The 18,310-nt window shown below is 36.2% G+C and overlaps 2 protein-coding genes across 8 annotated transcripts in view; one reads left to right on the plus strand and one right to left on the minus strand.

The window, feature by feature from the left end:
* On the plus strand, positions 1-9,175 carry LOC103714787 (Mitochondrial substrate carrier family protein). Of its 6 annotated transcripts, none has more exons than XR_016399761.1 (8): positions 1-281; positions 624-699; positions 2,433-2,528; positions 4,542-5,055; positions 5,345-5,480; positions 5,571-5,711; positions 8,398-8,655; positions 8,700-9,104. XR_016399761.1 is itself a non-coding variant. In XM_089929450.1 (7 exons), exons 1-7 carry the CDS (start codon positions 165-167, stop codon positions 8,584-8,586), a joined length of 1,269 nt encoding a protein of 422 aa, XP_089785576.1. In that variant the 5' UTR covers positions 1-164; the 3' UTR covers positions 8,587-9,104. The 6 variants fall into 6 exon arrangements, 2 of the variants coding, with proteins under 2 accessions (XP_089785576.1, XP_088573881.2); XR_016399760.1 differs by having other exon boundaries at positions 8,717-9,104; XM_089929450.1 differs by having other exon boundaries at positions 8,398-9,104.
* LOC103714786 (uncharacterized) overlaps positions 7,538-18,310 on the minus strand; it is a 23,992-nt gene continuing 13,219 nt past the window's right edge. Inside the window, exon 5 of one of the 2 annotated variants that reach the window (XM_089929451.1) lies at positions 7,538-11,736. The gene's annotated coding sequence lies outside the window, so the exon portion shown is untranslated. Of the gene's footprint in view, positions 11,737-15,357; positions 16,344-18,310 lie in introns of those variants that run through there. The other variant, XM_008802194.5, reaches the window with a different exon arrangement.

An 18,310-nucleotide genomic window follows, 5' to 3' on the forward strand; every position in this document is an offset into this window, starting at 1 on the left:
AGAGAGGAAAAGAAACCACGCCTCACCCTAAAACGCCAAAGTTTGCTCGCTCCCGTTCCTTCGCTGTCTCCGACGCTGGGAAAAGAAACCTCGGTTCGCCGTCGAAGTGTCCATATTTTATATTTATCTCGCGGTTAACCCGCGGTTGAGCCATACACTCATCCATGGGAAATCTTCTCCAGGAGAATATGTTCGCAGGCCACGCCATTGCGGCGGCCGGCTCCGTCGCCGTCGCCTCCTCCCTCACTCATCCCCTCGACACCCTCAAGACGCTCCTCCAGGTATTATCTACATCCATACACATGTTTCTGCAATCTCTCTCTCTCTATGCGGAAGAGAAAACACAGCCCTCTCGGTTCCTACGGTTATGGGTTTAAGAAATGTATATTTCGCTCTTTTTTTTCTCCTAAAAACGAAAAATAATGATTTTTGCCATGGTAATTTCTACAAGCATGGGGATTTGGATTCATTATTTCAATATATTGTATTATTATTCTTTCAGTTTTACGCAATCTTTTATGCATAAGATTTTGCCATGCCTTTCCTGCATATCGGAGTTGCGTGGATTTATGATTTCTTGCTATTGTTGTTGGGGGGCGATTATGAATTTTGAGCATGAGCAGGTTGGTGCGGGGTCTGCGCAAAAATTGAGTATCGCTCAGGTGGTAGAAAGCGTTCGATCGGCGTCAGGAGTTTCAGGTATTCCATGCCTTCTCTTCTCCTATCTTTGTCCTTTTACTGTGTTTCAATTATTGTATTCATGATATGTTTTTTCCTTTTAGTTTGAAGGTTACAATAACTAAAGTTCAATGCTGCTCCATTTGCTCCTGTTCACAAGATCATGTGATTTTCGTTTTTAATTTTACATCTCTGATAAAAAAGATCAAATGTGATATTGTTAAATAATAATTGTAGTTTAAACAGACTCAATATATATTAAAGGATCCAGTTTTGCTTCAAATGGCTACTGTTGCACCATTCACAGAAATTCAATTTAGCTTCAAATGTCTGCTATTGCACCACTCATAACTGTAATTATAGAGTTTTCCCTTGAAATGGTGAAGACTAACTTAGTTCTTAGCTTGTACTTTTGGCATGTAAAGTAAGTATGAAAATCACCAAATAATTGCCACGTCTATACATTTGCTGGTGGGTATCTAAATATCTCATTATTAAATATTAATTATTCAGAAATCTATACCACTCTTGCAAAACTAAACCTTTTTGAGAATGATTAGATTTGTTGTTGATCCTAAAGGATGGTCTTACATAGATCTTGATGTTAAAATTGCTGTCCTATTTGGATATTTACATGTTCACATGGAAGAACCACCTAGATTTTATAGCTATTGGATAGTGAGAAAATAATAAACACCAAAATTTGGTAATTATTGGCTACCACAAATAATGCTATCTTCAATTGTAATCATAGTAGTGTAGAAATCGCTCTCCACCATTCTGTTGTGCATGAGTGATAAGATAGTGTGAGAAGAGCTCGTAAAAAGATTATAATTTTATAAAAACCTATAGATAATCTCATCTCTTATTGTAATCATGATTTTTGACATTGTCAGTGCTGCTAATGATATTAAAGTCCAGCCTGATTCTACTGAAACTATATAAATTATGATCCTAGATAACTTGAAGCACAATCAGACGATGGGAGATAAGTTGCCTTTTTTTTTTCTTTTTTCTCTATTTTCCTCTATATTGGATTTTCCTTTCTGTTTTGAATGAAACTGTGGATCTTGGAGTGAAACTGACATAATGGAAACTCCAATCGACAGACTGAAACCATAACCAAGTTTTGAAACCTTGCTTTTAGGAAATCTTTCCATTATGCCAAACATGATGAACTAACTGATTTTGTCAGTTGTTTGGCCTTCATAAAAAAGGCTTTCACCTCAAAACTAACTGTATTCTTCTGACCTAAACAGACCTTAAGAATTGATTGATCTGTATTACTTGTGGACATCTGACTTTTTTTGATCTTTCTTCATATGAACCAAATACTTATGTTGTAAATTTATTATTTATATCTTTGTCAGTCATTGTGTAAGATTCTTAAAATGCTTGACTTTGTCCTAGCATCAGATTGTCTTTGAGTGGTTCTGCTTCTGACTTTAATTTCAGTTTCATGTACTTGAACTTTTTGAGTTTACTCCATTTTGTCTGGATATAGTTGAACATAAAATTCAATGCCTATAGTTATTGTTCTCTGACTTGTTCAGTTGTACTTGGTGTTCTGTTGTCTATGTTGACTGGATCAGCCTGGAAAGCAATATGCATATGCCCAAAGATATTGCATTGTAGTTTTTCTGTTTATCTGAAGTCCTGTTATAGGTACTTATTGTTTAAGTACTTATCTTACTACATTGTTGTCATATCTTTGTGAATTTACTATTGTAGTTGTCTGTTACTATCTTCTGTAGGTATATATAGTGGGTTTGGATGGTCAACACTTGGTAAGATTTCAGGCATAGGAGCACGCTTTGGAATCTATGAAATAGTGACAGCTTTTTATAAAGGTACTCATCTGATTTAGATTTTTGAGGTCTGTTTTGATGAAAAAGAAACTATTGTTTCACTTTTCTTTTTTGAGGACTTATGTATTGAAGTTGTTAGCTCACATGTTTCTGTGGCTTACGCAGCATCCTTTTAGTTTTTTGTGTAGCCAATGGGCATGGAGTTTGTTGTTGTACTGCAGAGTGGACTGATGTTGGATAAATATAATTTAGACATTCCTAATTATTTATTAATGATGCTGATATAGTCGCTAGGCTATATTTAATTAATTTAAACAAGTTTAATCAAGGCAGAGTGCTAAAAAACAAGGCATCCAGAACTCCAGTAGGGTGTAGCACGAACCTCACATATTTTTAGATATCCTAACCTATGATAAAATAAAATAAAAATAAGCATTTTAAAGATGCGAAACTCATATTATAGAAATTAGTAACATTACTAGGCTTTTCCAATGATTTATCTGTATGTAATAAAGAGGGGGTTATGTAAAAGAACCTTAACTCAAAAAAGTTTATCTGTGAGAGCATGAAGCCGAAAGTTGTGATGGTCTTGTAGTTGTTCTAGTGTTAAGTCCAAGTCAGACACTGCTAGAATCCAGTAATTCTGTTTCGGCTTTCTAGCCATTTCTCATATACTGTGAAAGTATATTAAGAGAATGAAACTCACTCACCTATCGTGCCTCCTCATCATCTATTAAAAGATGAACCAATAACTACAGTTTTTGTCTTCCTTCAATCATGTCCACTGGTCCAACCTTTGTGTGAAAACAAATGGGACATAAAAATAGCTCGTTACTCCTTGAATGGAGAAAAAGGAGAAAAAAGTGCAACACAAAATGCACAATGGAGAGAGGAATGGGGGGAAAGAGACTGGGTACTGAGATAACAAAATGACAAGTGGAGCATTGTTAAATGATTGGAGAATCAAAGTTTGGAATATTGGAGCTCATGAGATGCTTTTGAAGAGTTGGAGATTTTCTCTTTTTATTCCATGCTTCACCATGTTTTTGTAGTTTAAAGAGATGAATCGCTTAGTCCTGTGGCTTTTAGGAATCAAAACTGAGGATGAGGTCTGTAAAGATATCAGAGATCCAAGATGATTTTCCTCCTTTTTCATATTTATTTGCTTTTCAGGGAGATGTGTGAACTCACCTCCTTCCCCTTTTCTTTTTAAAGTTTTTGCTTGTCAAAGATTGTTTGGTGTATTAAGAAAGAGAAAGACTGAACAATTTGCTCACTCAGCTTGAGGGTATTGTGAAAGAAAATAATGCAGAAGTATACAGTGCCTTTTTTAACTATTACAATTTACAAGTGACCATATTATGATTGTAAATCTTATTTCATTGTGTCCTATCACTCTGTTCTAAATATTTAACAGTATGTACATGAATACTTGTGGTAATTCTCATGACCAACGGGAAGAATCTTTAAGTTGAAGCCAACTTGTCATATCACACAAAAGGAAAATTAGAAGAAAATTGAAACTTATTTAGACTGATGCAAAATGATTACAAATATTCATCTGTCCTCAAATTGCACTGCATCAGCAGAGTCATTCTCCTTAAAACCATATATCTTGGGCAGCTGCTTGAGTGTTGGATCATTGATGAATCAATTTTCCCTTCAAATGAGGTCTATGAAAACAAACTTTTTACTTATATGTTCAAAATTTAGATGTTTAGATGGCTGCTCTTCTAGCTTCTTCCTACCTTTTTCAGGAAGCTAGTTTTCTATTAACTTGCATGCATGGACATATGTGGTACCAAAGCAGCAAAATACAAATTTCAGATGCGTATGTTTAGGATCACAAGAAAACGTCCACCAAATCACAGCTTTTAGCCTATGTTTCTCACACCTTGGCCTTTGACCTTGGATGAACACCAGTATCATAGATATTATATTTCTACAACATACAGGATGCTTAGTTGGCTAAAATAACTACGATTGTTCTACTTATTCATGAAAATACTGTCATGTATGCAACACATATCATGGATTGTTATTGTAACTTGGCAGATGGAAGGGAAGACAACTACGTGTATGTTTCTGAGGCCCTTTTGGCTGGCATAGCTGCTGGTGCCATAGAATCTGTTATGTGTACTCCATTTGAACTTCTTAAGCTTCGTAGACAAGTTTCAGCAACACGCCTTAAAACTTCGAGCTCTCATAAGGCTATGCAAGAATCAACTCCACTAATTTCAAAACTGTTACCTGGTTATAGTCCTGGTATCAAGGCATGGAACAATACTGTGGGCCTTTTGTCCACTCTTTCACCCAAACATCCAGACATGGTTGGTGTGCTGAAACAGTACCCTTGGATGCTGACTGGTTCCGGGAGGCCACCACTTGCATCTGATGTTAAAGGTCCTTTCAATATCATATCCTTGGAAGGATGGAGTGCTTTATGGAGAGGACTTCGACCAGGAATTGCTCGGGACTGTGTATTTGGCGGTGTTTTCTTTTCCACCTGGCAATTCTTTCATATAGCTATGCTTAACTGGAAGGCTCTTGATATAAACCCTCCTCCCAGGTTGTTATAATGGTCTGCAGCATGATATTTAATAACCTTAGTATTGGTAGTTAAGTTGTTTCGTTAAATTATCATACCATTATATCTGTGACCAGCAGCATATGCTAATCTGATCAAAATTAATGTTGTCATGCCTTGTGGCAAACTTGATGTTCTCAGTGACCAATGAACCGATTCTATGGACAACCTAAATTTGCCTTTTATATTATCATCTATACTCGATAATAGTCTTAACATTAAACTTCTCTTTCCTGCTTGTCATCTGACAGTTGTTTATAATGTTATTCAGGTCAATTGATGAAGTAGGTCCTGTATCCCCATTGGCTTCTAGTCTTGCTGCTGGCTTTTCTGGAATGGCTGCTGCTGCTTCTTCTCACTCATTTGACACTGCCAAAAGTCGATCACAATTTATTGTTACACCGAAGGTATTTTCTGATTTTTTCCAACTATATTGTTTTGAATACGTGATTGATATTTTAAAAACAGCCTAGACCACCCCTGCTCAATGTTTACAGTCAGATTGGCTACACATCAATGTCTATCGAACCAGGCTGAACCGCTGCTCGGGCAGTGCCGAACCGGATTGGTTCGTCCAATACATTCGGTTTCAGGCCCGTACTGGCTGGAACCTCTACCGAGCCTGCCGGAATCGACCGGTAAGTGTCCGAACCGCTTGGTTCAGTGCAGACTCAGTGAGTCAATCCAGTTTCGAATTGGGTTGACATTGTGGACTCCACCTAATGTTTTTAAAGTATCAGGTGTCTGTTCCCAACAACATTTCGAAAGCGATGGTTCTCTCCGCCACTTTTTCTTTCCAAATACTTCACAAACAACACTGATTCAGGCTATTAGAAGGAAGATTCAAGGCTAAATAAGATGTGCCTTCTTTCCCCTATTTCATTCCCTCTTTTTTGGGAGCTTGAAAAAATAGCTCAAAAATTACAAAATAAGAGAACATTATGCCTTTTTTTTTTGATTTGGACCTTTTTTTTTATAGGTTGTAGATCTATGGATGATCTATATGCTGACATAAAAATATTTATTTTTCGGATTATATCTAATTTTTAAAAATTTAAAATATATTTTTAAATTTAAAAATAATTTTTCAAATAAATAAAAATTTAAAAAATATAAAGTCAGAAATGTATTTAGGGGCATGCAAGTTACTCTCCATAAAAAATTGGTGTCCATTCATTCAAATTTTGATGTGATGATGCGCAAAATGGCCCAGGCCTAAATTTGAAAAATTGAAAAATAAGTAGCCTTTGATGTAATTTTTGGCATTATTTATATATTTTTATTTTTTAATTTAAAAATAAATTTTTAAATATTAATATTTTAAAAAATTAATTTCAGCTCAGATCCATGTAGAACCCAATAATGGATGATATATATATTTTTTTAAGTCCTTGGGCATGCATTAAAGGCTATTTATTTCTCTTTTTTTTTTTCAAATTTAGGCATAAGCCACTGTGCGCATGATCGCATCAAAACTTGAATGAATGGACCCCAAATTTTGCTAGAGAGTAGCTTGCATGCCCCCAAATACATTTCTGATTTTATATTTTTTTTATTTTTTTTATTTTTTATTTTTTATCTGAAAATATATTTTTAATTTTTAAAAATTATATATAATTAAAAAATAAAATTTTTTATGTCATCGTGTAGATCATCAATAGATCTACAGTATATAATAAAATCAAGCCCAAATTAAAAATTTTAGCATGATTTTTCTTTATTTTGCAATTTTTGAGCTATTTTTTCAAGGCTCCCTCTCCAAAAAATGAGGGAATGAGATAGAAAAGAGGAAGCACACCTTATTTAGGCTTGGATCTTTCTTCTGAAGTGGAATCGGTGTGATTTTTGACTTGTTGGAAAGGGAGAAAGGCGGAAAGGCCTAACGGCCGCTTACAAATGTTGTTGGGAAGGCCTTCTCGAGCCTTCCCAACAACATTATAACACCACACAAACAAAAAAAGAGGCACCTGGTTCAGAACCGAGTCGACTCGGTGCGAACCGGCTGGTTCGCATCAAGTTCAAATGGTTTCGGCCGGTTCGCACCGGGAAGGTCCGGTTCTGGTCGTTTTGGGACCGGTTCTTGCCGGTTCGGGCTGGAACAGAATCCAAATGCCGAACCGAGCCGGTTTCGAACTGGGGCGGCTCTGTACGGGTTCAACATTCCATGTTTGAGAGTTTAGTTTCTTATTTTTCTCCAAATTTCAAAGCTTCTTAGTCTTGTTGAGGCAAGGTTTATTGTTATTTGTTTGACCAAGTTGGCTCATGTTTGTTTATTTTCAAGGTTTTTAGTGTACTGCATGTGCTTAGAACTAATTTTACAACAATTACTGTATATTCTTTGTATGGTTGAAGATGATAAATTTGTCTGGATTGGTTCGAGGACAATTTTCAAACTGTATCTACTTCTCACTATAATGCAATCAACCATGGTATGCTGTATCGATCGTTGCCGGTCGGTACCAGGCGTACCATATCCGTACCGATGGGTACCGGTATCGGTACGCCAATGTCGGTACACCTGGCGTACCACATACCATACCGTACCAACACTCGGTACATCTATACTAGTGCGGCACCGTTACGGGTTCGGTACCGGTACGGCGAACCTTGCAATCAACCATGCCGCAACATCAATAACAAATATATAAAAAAGAGAACCATAACATATAACAAGATGGCTCTTAAATGGCACAAGTTGCATCACCTGAGTACTAATCCAAGAACAAAACAAATGATGTGGGTGACTTCCATCTAAATCTTACCTCACTGTAAAAGAAGCACAAGCATCATTTCCTAGTGAGCTTAATTATGGCGTTCTCCTATGCTACCTTGTATGGGTTTTCAACATTTTCAGTGTGGATCAATTCTTTAGATGCTATTGCCATGCTAATCTTGATTGCAAGCATACTGTTCTTCCACACTATTCTAGTATCTAAAACTATAGGATCTGCAGCATCTACATAAATTGATATATTGAGTGCTTTACGAGTTTCTTCTTGTTGTGTTGCCACTCAGCCAGTGATTAAGATATCTTGGTAGGAAGCTATTTTGCAAGCTGTTGATAAACTAGATGGCCTATGAACCTGAAATTGAATTGGTAAACAAAAAGCCATCAATTTACTACTACAACCAAATGCATTTTGTCTCGAAATAGACAAGCTGCTTTTAGGTATATCGCTATATGTATTAAAGAACAAATATTTAACTTTACAAAACCTATAAAGCAAAATCTCTCTCTCTCTCTCTCTCGTGCTCTCGCTCGTTCACTTTTTCCAAGATAATGTGTATGATGATGCCTCATCAGTGTTGGCTTATGCTTTGCAGTACATGGCCATGGAGAGGAAGCTTCTTCGATGGAAAGCACCTGGAATTTGGCTAGAAAGAGTGACAGGGATGTCTCCTGCTGATAGGAATATCATGTTCCGTGGTCTTTGGTTGCGGATGGTGCGTAGTGGAATTGCATCTTCTGCACTTGTTGGAAGTTACTTATTGGCAGTTGAATATCTCTTTTAACTGCCATTTGACTGAGGTTGGAAGCATCAGAAAACAGGCAGTGGCCCCCCTAAACAATCTAAACATGAGGTATGCTAGTATTTTCTTCCTATCTCATCATGACTTCTTCTCAGATCTGTTTGCATTACAGGTCATTTTGCCTCATATTGTTCTATCAGTCAAGACTGAGTGGGTCAGCATACAAGATATCGCGTAGCCTATCGACATGCTCCGCGAATGTTCGGTGGGATCAAAATTACCAAGAGGTGCAGTTTCACCGGAGCAAGTAGTTTTGAGAGAATTACATTTCATTGCTGCTGGATGTTTGGATAACAACCTATTAGTTATATTCAGAAGCAAATCTGTTAGGAGTTCATATGTTCATGGTGTACTTTTATCTAATTATTCTGATTTTGATGATATCAAGTGAAGTTCGGACGGTGGCCACTGTCTATGACAAGAAGATTTGTGAGCTTGTTATATGAAATCTTATCAACATTGAATATCCAGAAATTTTGAACATTCTAGTAGAACTGTTATGATTTGATTGCAAACAAGGAGAGCCAGGGGGCAATTGCGCCCCCTTGAACTTCTGGATTTCCCTTGTTAAGTGGCTGTTTCAGCTAGGTTTCTCTCTGGTTTTATGAAAATTTTGGCAGCAGATGAAATATGGCTTGTGAACTAGGTGTTTTGATGCATTTCTCTCTAAAACTTGGAAGTTCCTAGTTATAGAGGCATGGAACTTTCTAGGAGGATGTGATAACCGTGAGGTCATGTAAGGGTCATACCATGGTAACATGAAAATATAACACAAAAATCACATGCTTACGTGTTGCCTTCATCTAAATTCGATTTATTGATGGATTTATCTAAATACAAAGTTTGTTCCACGTGTGTCTAAAGAAATGTACAAGGCAAGGAGGAAGAATGGAAGAAGCTAGCGGAAACACCGAAAATGCTGATGCTGAACGAAGAGTCATCGATTGTTTTCTTTTTCCTTTTTTCACTGCATAAAGATCATCATAAAAATAAGAATATCGCCAATCCAGGACCCCATGCCAGAGGTATCAGGTATATGCTTTTCCTCTTCCTAGTGTTTTTTTTTTTGTTTTTCTATTGCATAAAGAGAAGAAGTTGAATAAAAGGAGATTTTAAACGAGAGATTTCTCAATTTTCTAAAGTAACAGTTACACTGGAGTGCAGTTTTGTTCAACTTTTTCTTTTTTCCTCTTTCTGAATTTCTTTTTTATTTGCTGCTTTATTTTGTACCATGGAATTATAGTTTGCTTCCTATTTTATTATTTATGTTATTTAAAATTTAAATCAAAAGCAAGATGATCAGGATATGTTCTTGATTTATTTAGTATAAGATGGATGTTTGATTTCATAGGTAGAAGTTTGTCATGAGGTAATCTTATAAATGGTTAATAATATATCATAGATTATATAATTGTAGCATCAAATTACTTAATCCAATGTCTTCTTAAAAATAGCTACCCTTGGGATATAAAATTACATAAAGAAAAAGCTATTTTGAGAACCCAGTTAACAAATTAAATTGTAACCATATGTTAACCCTAATTCGAACCGCATGCCTATTTTCACGAGAATACAACTTGGCACTTATACAATTTATATTACTTACTGTTAGTTAATATAAAATATGATATTCTTATAATCAACTGAAGGAATTTGTTAACCGTATGTTAGTGCTTCTTTAGCTCTAGGGATTTAAGTCTAGACATTGTGGAGTCTGGTGGTAAGGCAAACTATTCATAAAAGCAAGCCTGTGAATAGGTGGATGCTGCAAATCTTCCTATAGATTCTGGTGTAAGAATTTGGATATTTGATTACCACATAAACCAGTAGGATCAAGTCTGAAGAGCTTGCTTACAGAATGGCTCTTTTTAGACAAGGTTTGACAAGCTATCAACTCTACCTGGTTTAAAGAGTATGCTGACTGGTTGGGATACAATATAACAAAGGATGTTGCATTTGTTTGTACTATAAAGAGTATGCTGATTTTTGTAGGATGCCTTGATTGCTAGTGTCCTCACATTTATAAATAACTCTGAGCATTCTCTTGCAAAAAACTAAAATACACTGAACAGTATATTTAAAGAGATAAAACTACAGGTTTCCCGTATCAATCTCCTGACATCAAGCAAAGTTTGTTGTGGAAATATTGTTGCATTTTTAGTGCCCTTCCATCATATCACCATCCTTCATTCTTGTATGTGTGGTCTTTCTTGCTTAATTATTTCTTCTTGACTTATTTGTCTAAGCATGGATTTTTTAAACCTAGCCAGTTTTGGAACGCTTGAATTTGTCATGATTTCTATATACTGATTTTGCTAGTTTATTCTTGTTTTATGATTTTAGACATGTCATAAAAAACACTAAAGATTGATTTGAGTGTGTCGACTATTTAAACCTTGGTGTGATCTATACATCTTTCTACTAACAGGACTTGGTATATGAATGTTGTTGCCAATTTATCTGTGTTTGGACAAGTATATCTAGGCTTTGTGATATTTCTTGATGCGGGTATTCAAAGAATTTGATGGTTTTGTCTTCTGATAGGAGATATTACCTGCATGCAATAATAAGACAATTTTTATCATTTCGGAAGTGGACTGGCAACCATTTCTGATGAGTATTCTAGTACCATTTCTTCCTGCATTTTGTGCCCAAACTTCGAAGTTGCTTAAAGGTTGCTTTTGATTGTTCAAGTAGTGCAAGCATAGTAAGCTGTTGGATATGTCTATAACTTTGCCAAATTTGTTGTTTATTCTTCGAAGCTAGATTACAGTTTTTATGAGAAAAATAAAACCAATGCTTACTAACAATTAATATCATATACCTCTTTTACAAGCTTGTTGATACTCTGTTGACCTTGAAAACATCCAGTTTAACATAGATTTCAATAAAATAAATGGTGAAAGAATAAAACAAATGGTGAAAGAATAAAATAAAATAATATTTTTTTTTTGTGATTAAATCCTAAAAATGAAATATGGATGTTGAGGCTAACGGTGAGGATAGATGTTTGCTACTCTAAAACAGATCAAATGAAATGTCAGGACACTAGCAATCAAGTTATGTTGTCGGATGCCTTGTGTCCTTACATTTGATGGCTAGTATCCTGGCATCTGTTTGCCAGTGTCCTTGCTGCCAAGAAGAAAGAATGATCATAAAATAGAGAGTTAAAAAGCAGAAGTCAACATAGTGTTCATTCTCATTGTTTTCAATTACAAAGCATGTTAATATAACTATAGAATGAGAGTAAGAAAGATAAACTAAAATCTGCTCCAATAGTTTCCAACTTATTAAAATGTTGCAAGATGATCTCTTTGTCAGTTCTTTTGGATATGTCTTTCTTAATATATGTTACAGAGTTGATATTTATCCACTAATATCCCATCTGATTGAAAAGTATGTCTATTTACAATTTTTGTTGCAAAATAGGCTCTCTTAGCAGTACTTGTTGCAATTGGTAAAGCTAATGTTGGTACCAGGTAAACAAAACAGATATTCACTATGTTTCTTTGCCTTATAAGTTTTCTGTTTCCATGCCAATGATGTTATTCTCAAGGTAATTGTCAAGAGCCACTAATGATTTTGGTGAAAACTTTTAATTATAAAAGTAAGTTTGATCAACTTACTTTTGTCAAAAGTAGAGAAGGAAGCAGCTAGATTTAGATGAATAATAATAACTTATCGTTCACACTGGTAAAATAACCATTTAACTCATGAAGTTACTTTTCTATGACAAAATAAAGAAGCTCCACACATTAATAATGCAGATTGGCAACTTCTTGGGCTACCCTTTGTGATTTACCTTGAGGTATAAGCATAACATATCCTCAATGTTTAGAATCTCAATTTCATATTCTTCATAGAATTATGAAATTCTAGAAGAATTGAATCCCATCCATTATCCATCATAGTACAGAAGTTTTGAAACCTTAACAAGATTCTCAGTATTTCGAGTATCTTGCTCTTTTATTTTCTTGTTACAATTGCTTTGATGTCCCCAATATTGGATCAATGAAGCACAAGTTGAATAGAAAATCAAAAGTAATTATCGACTGAAATAACATATATGCTTCAGTTCTTTAACTATAATTCAAGAAATGTTCAGCTACTATCTTCATAACATTAACTACAATTAAGAACATGGATATTAAGTATAGTAGAAGTTTGTAATGAGAACCCCATGTATCGTGAGTTTGTTTAACACTGGTATTGACTCAAATACAGGACCGCTTGAAAGCTCATCATTATCAAGTACTTCTATAATTTCAATTGCTTGACATTCACAAACAGTAATGATATGTAGGATGCCCTGGCAATGAGAGGACATGAGCAGTCAGTTAAATAATAGACGAACTTGGAGGTATGTCGATTGTAATTCATGTGTAAAACAATGGGCGAGGTGTGTAGAACTTTTTGAGTGTCAAATGGTGTTGAGTAGCGATTGATTACCCATCAAAATAAGAATTTTGAGGCCATTTAGATTTACTTGCATGTTGTTTGCTCCATGATATCCTTGTTCTTTTATCTTGTCGAGCTTAATCCATGCGTTAATAACAATGTTCAAATGCCATCTCAAGTGTTAAAGCATTAGTAGAAGCAATGTGTACATCGCCCTGAAAGTGCTCGACCATGCATCATCTTTTATCCACAGTGCACAATGAAATTATTATTCACCTTTTATCATATTTTTATAAGTCTAGGAGGCTAGAGATATTCTCTCTCCTCTCTACATGATAGAGATAAAAAGGGAAAAGAAAGGGTAGTTATCACATTTTGATCTGTTGCAAGAGAATGATCTAATTGTACTTAGGTCAAACACTATATTTGTAACTTGAATTAAATTTAAGTTGAGTCTAATAAAACCATAACCATATCAGGAGTAGCTCAATAGGGTTCAGACTTGATTGTATAAACTTGATTAGTTCATATGAACCTTATTAGACAGCTCAAAGCTAGTCATACTAAGCTCGAACTTAGTACTTACTTAAGAGGCTCTGAGACTATCCTAACATAAATCTAGCTCAATTAGGTATACCTAAAAAATTCTAACAATTCCCAGTATTTCTTATTAGCTATAAAGATTTGTTAGGCTTAAAATTAAAGTATAGCTCAAAAATTCTAACATACGTATGTATGTACGTACATATGTGTGTGCGTGCGTGTGTGTGTTTTTCTTTTTTTTTTGTTTTTTCTTAAGAGGTGCTTTAATTCGAAGCTTGAAGGCATTAAATAAGTCTTTGCTTTTATAAAGTTAAAGAATAAGATGATGGCATCCCTCTCCTTGCTTGCACATATACTTTCGAGAAGATGGGGTTGCTGCCATTTAGGATTTAACCTGGAACATCCCCTAGTGCTTGCACTAAAGATAGGAGGGAGAACCAGGGTGCTCAAGTGTTGCCGACATTGATTGCGTGTATTTTACTTTACCAAAGTTACCCTCCACCCTTGGTTATCATCAAAGATCTCAATATTTGACCCAACAACTTGAATATATGATCTATTGCAGTTTTGTTGACCAACTTAAAACAACTGGATATTGGCATTTCCTATCTGTTTATTAGAACAATAAATGAAAAAATTTACATGATTCTATGCTGAGCCTTGAACTATAGTCAGGTAGCCATGTCATGCAAAATTATACTAAAAAGTAAATCTGTAGGTTGTCAGAGATTTTTGAAAGCCTGAAATAACTCTATACGTGTGGAGATTGTGGCAATATCCGTAAAACTTTTTTATGATAATGTGACCCTTAGTGATAATGAAAATTGTTTTACTTCATCAGTATATGTTGTCTAATTGATCAAATGAAATGGGTGGGAAGGAGCTCGAGTTCAGGATTCCAGCAAAATACCACACCCAGCGTATAGTAAATTATGTATGTGGGGTGATTTTTCTGCCCTAAAATTTCCCCGGGGGCTCGTGGGAATATCATTATGGTTATCTAACAGCTCGCACCGAAGGTGTCAGCTTACCAAAACTAAGTTGGCTGAGTCTCTCTTGGTGGTTGCACTAGAGACCTAGAAGGTAGTTAATACCTCACAAAATCTCATTTCTTATAAACACATCTTGTTAAGAAAATAATAAAATTTAAAAAAAACTTCTCCTACATGATGTGAATTGTAGAGGGTAGACATTTGGACATCTACATATTAAACAAAGATTTGCATGCTAATTTTCTATGCCGAATTATACTTATCCTAACTAATCTAGGAACTTTCTACCTGGAAAAATGGCCATTCATGGGAAATTCTTCTAAAGAGTCGGCAGATCTATTTTACATTTTTACACAAGCAGAAGCAAATCAAAATTAAGTCATCGGCAGCAACCACAGGAAAAAAATCAAATATACCACAGACTTGAAAGGAGCTTCTTCGCCAAATAAGTTCTGTGGATTTGTCTTTCCAGCTTTTCACTAGGAGAGCAGGCCATCTATAAACCTCACCGTGCATGTAGGAAGAGAGCAATCCTTTTTCTCCCAACTGCCAAGGGATAATTTGGTGGTTGCCGACCTCAAGTAATGTTGAAAGAGCCTCCTATTTTCCTCTAATTACATGCGCTCTAATCTTCTTTTGGTCCCAAATCACCCATCAAACAAGTGAAGAAAGAAACTGGATGAAGGAGAAGGTAATGGTGGTGGAAGAGACCCTCCATTCCAAACGATCTAACAGGGAAAATGCCTACGCTAGTGTTACTGAAATGGGGTGCGATGAAAGGGTGGGGTGTGATGGGAGAGCAATTTTCCCAAGGTCACATACTTGGAGATTTGCAGCAGCAGGATTCTTGGTATCTTACCAAGGACTTTGTTTCATAAACCAATATCACAGAGCCCAGGATTCTTCTATTTTTTACCCTAATTTGCGCATGAGGCTGGATGCTGCGATTGTTTCTTGAGATAGATAATAAGACATATATGCCTGATGACAGATATATTCCACACCGTTTTGGATTGTAATCTGTTATTAGATGAGCACTGATCAGCCGAATTCAATCAGGGGGATTACCAAATTGAAAGAGATGGACATAAAGAAGTCTTCCGATGCTAGGGAACCTGGAATTTTGAAAGACCAAGAATGCCATAGCATATGACAAGTTGAGGAAATTTTCATCACAATTGAATAACTTTCCAACTGAGATGCCCAGGGTGCTCCACTTTTCCCAGAAGGATGTGGAGCGAGCTGGATGCTCCCAATATGAGCTGCTAGAATTATATCAAAATAACATGAGCAGAATCTCAGTCACTCAAAATGCAACTCCGGTTGGACGTATGAGATGCTTAAACCTTAGATGCGCTGGAGATAGGTTTGTTCGAAGGAAAAATTTGGGTGCTGTCAAAAAATGGACTATGACACACATACAAAAAAGGATCAGGGACTAGTATAGCCATTACAACAGGATAAGGACTTTGGATCCTTATAAGCAGCAAAAGGCTTTAGTAGGAATTCAGGTATATTTTGTATTCTTACTGAAAATTTTAACAAAAAAGTAACGAACATAAAACTTTTCTCAAGAAGGAACATACTCATGATTATATAGTGAAACATACAATTCAGACATGACAGATGGGCAGAGTCAGTTACATGTCAGGCAGCAAGCTAAAGCTGCTGGAAGTGATCCAAGGGCCAAAAATGCGATATTAATTGCCCCAGCAGAAGTGCAAAATGGGACCTGCAGCCAGATTCATTCAGAATGGCAACTTGGCAGAATCACAAAGCAGGCTTAACTGTTCCAATTCTGCCATCCTGCGTTCAAAAGATGCCATAATCCGGCAAGCTTAGTCCCATCTATTCCACAAGTGACTTCACAAAATAAGTAGTAGGTGACAATATTCTCTAGCAAGGACAATTCAGTTATTTTGATCATGCTATGAAAATTTAGTTTTTAGGCCAAAATAAACCCTCAAATAAATTTCTTAGCAGCCCATAAAATAGTTTGCAGAACATGATATGCTGGAAATACCAATAAATATAAAGAAAAAAGAATGAAAGGAAAGTGAACCTTGAATAATATGATGACCATGTCATGCTATCCAACTGTCTTCTAAAAGGGGTTATAGTATTATTAACTTGATGGCTAAGTCAGCTCAAATCAGCTATCAAAGTTATGCAAGTCAACAGGAAGAACCTTTCCTCAAGGATCAAGCATTCCATGTCCTAACGGTATTTCACATTCTTTTTGAAGTTGCAGATGACTGCATAGATTACAGAATATTCAAGTTTCACAGACTACTTTAAGAAAGGAAAAAGCTTAACCTAGGCAACTTCTAAAGGGAAATCATAATGTGCACAGAAACAAACTGCAACTATCTTTATCTTTTGGAAATCAAACATCCTTATAGTACTAGGGTAAGCAAGTAGATATTAGCATACTCATCCCCAAAAAAACCATTCTAATTTAGTAGCCCCATTTGTAATCCATCACAAAATTTGCACTTTGAAGCTCGGTCCAAAAGATTCTGGAACACTTTGATTAGTAATAAATACTACATATAAATGTAACTATCAGCAATTCACAGACCATATGGGCGAACATCAAGTACCCATCATTACCAGACCAGACTGGACAATTGGACTGCAGATCTAATGAACCAGTCCTTAGCTAGTTTGGTTCCTAGATCTGACCAGAAACTTAGCAAACCTGAAAAATCACTCAAACTGGCGGAGTTTTAATAAAACAGCTGATCACTAAAGCAGAAAAGAAAGACTTTTGCCCTTAATCCAAAACCTCCTCATACTATGACACTATTATTGTCCACTCACTTTTAGGTTTTTCTGAGAAAAACTAAAAGGAAACCTAATTGCCAGATTCGTGATGATCTAATATTTGGAGAAGGCAAAGGGAGGTAACCTCAAATGGGACCACATCAAGGATGCAGCAGGCATGGAGCCAGCAGTTAAGGGAGTCGAAGTGCTTGGTGAGACCCCCACTGCTGCCATGAGGTAGGGCATGACAGCAAATGGGCAAGACAAGCTGATAGTCTCATTGCAGTGGACCACTAGGTTGGCGCACAATACTGGAGACTGAAGGGGCAAGCCAGTGGACCTCAGCACAAGCTGGCAAGCTCAAAGACACTGTTGGGAACAGTGGTGGGAAGCAAAGAAGCACTTGGGAGGTGGCTCTGGCCTTTGGGAATGTGGAGACTGTTGACAGGTTTATCTGAAGTAATGAAGTTTATAATAAAAGAATAAGAAAGAAGATAGTACAGAAAGCTGGAAAAGTGGTTACCCACTAAACTCTTCATGTTACGACATCATCGGTTCTGCTACAATATCAAAATGTCAATATCTATTTGCCATATAAACATGGAAAGTTTTATAGTAACACGTGTGTGCATGAATGCACCCACCCACACATGGATGTGCACCCAGGCACCCACACATGGATGTGCACCCATGTACAAGAACACACTGGCACCCATATGCCCACGCACCCACAAACCCACACACACCCATACATACACTCTCATGAGCGGCTATCCTCTCAACCCAAAAAAAGGAGGGAAAACTATGGCTATCCTCTTCCTTTAATTCAAAATTCGACATTTTATGTCAGCTAGACTATTATTCTGTTCCTAAAAGTACGGGATTATCTATACTACAGGGTGATATTCAATTCGATGAATTGGAGCTGAAAAATCCTCAATCTCATGGATGGACTCGAAATATCTTTATAATAACAAACCTGAGTTTCTAAAATTTTATATTGTTAA

This window comes from Phoenix dactylifera, chromosome 3 (genome assembly GCF_051530095.1).
Source record: "Phoenix dactylifera cultivar Ajwa chromosome 3, Ajwa_hap1_PhDact_Kaust_v1.1, whole genome shotgun sequence".
Taxonomy (NCBI): domain Eukaryota; kingdom Viridiplantae; phylum Streptophyta; class Magnoliopsida; order Arecales; family Arecaceae; genus Phoenix; species Phoenix dactylifera.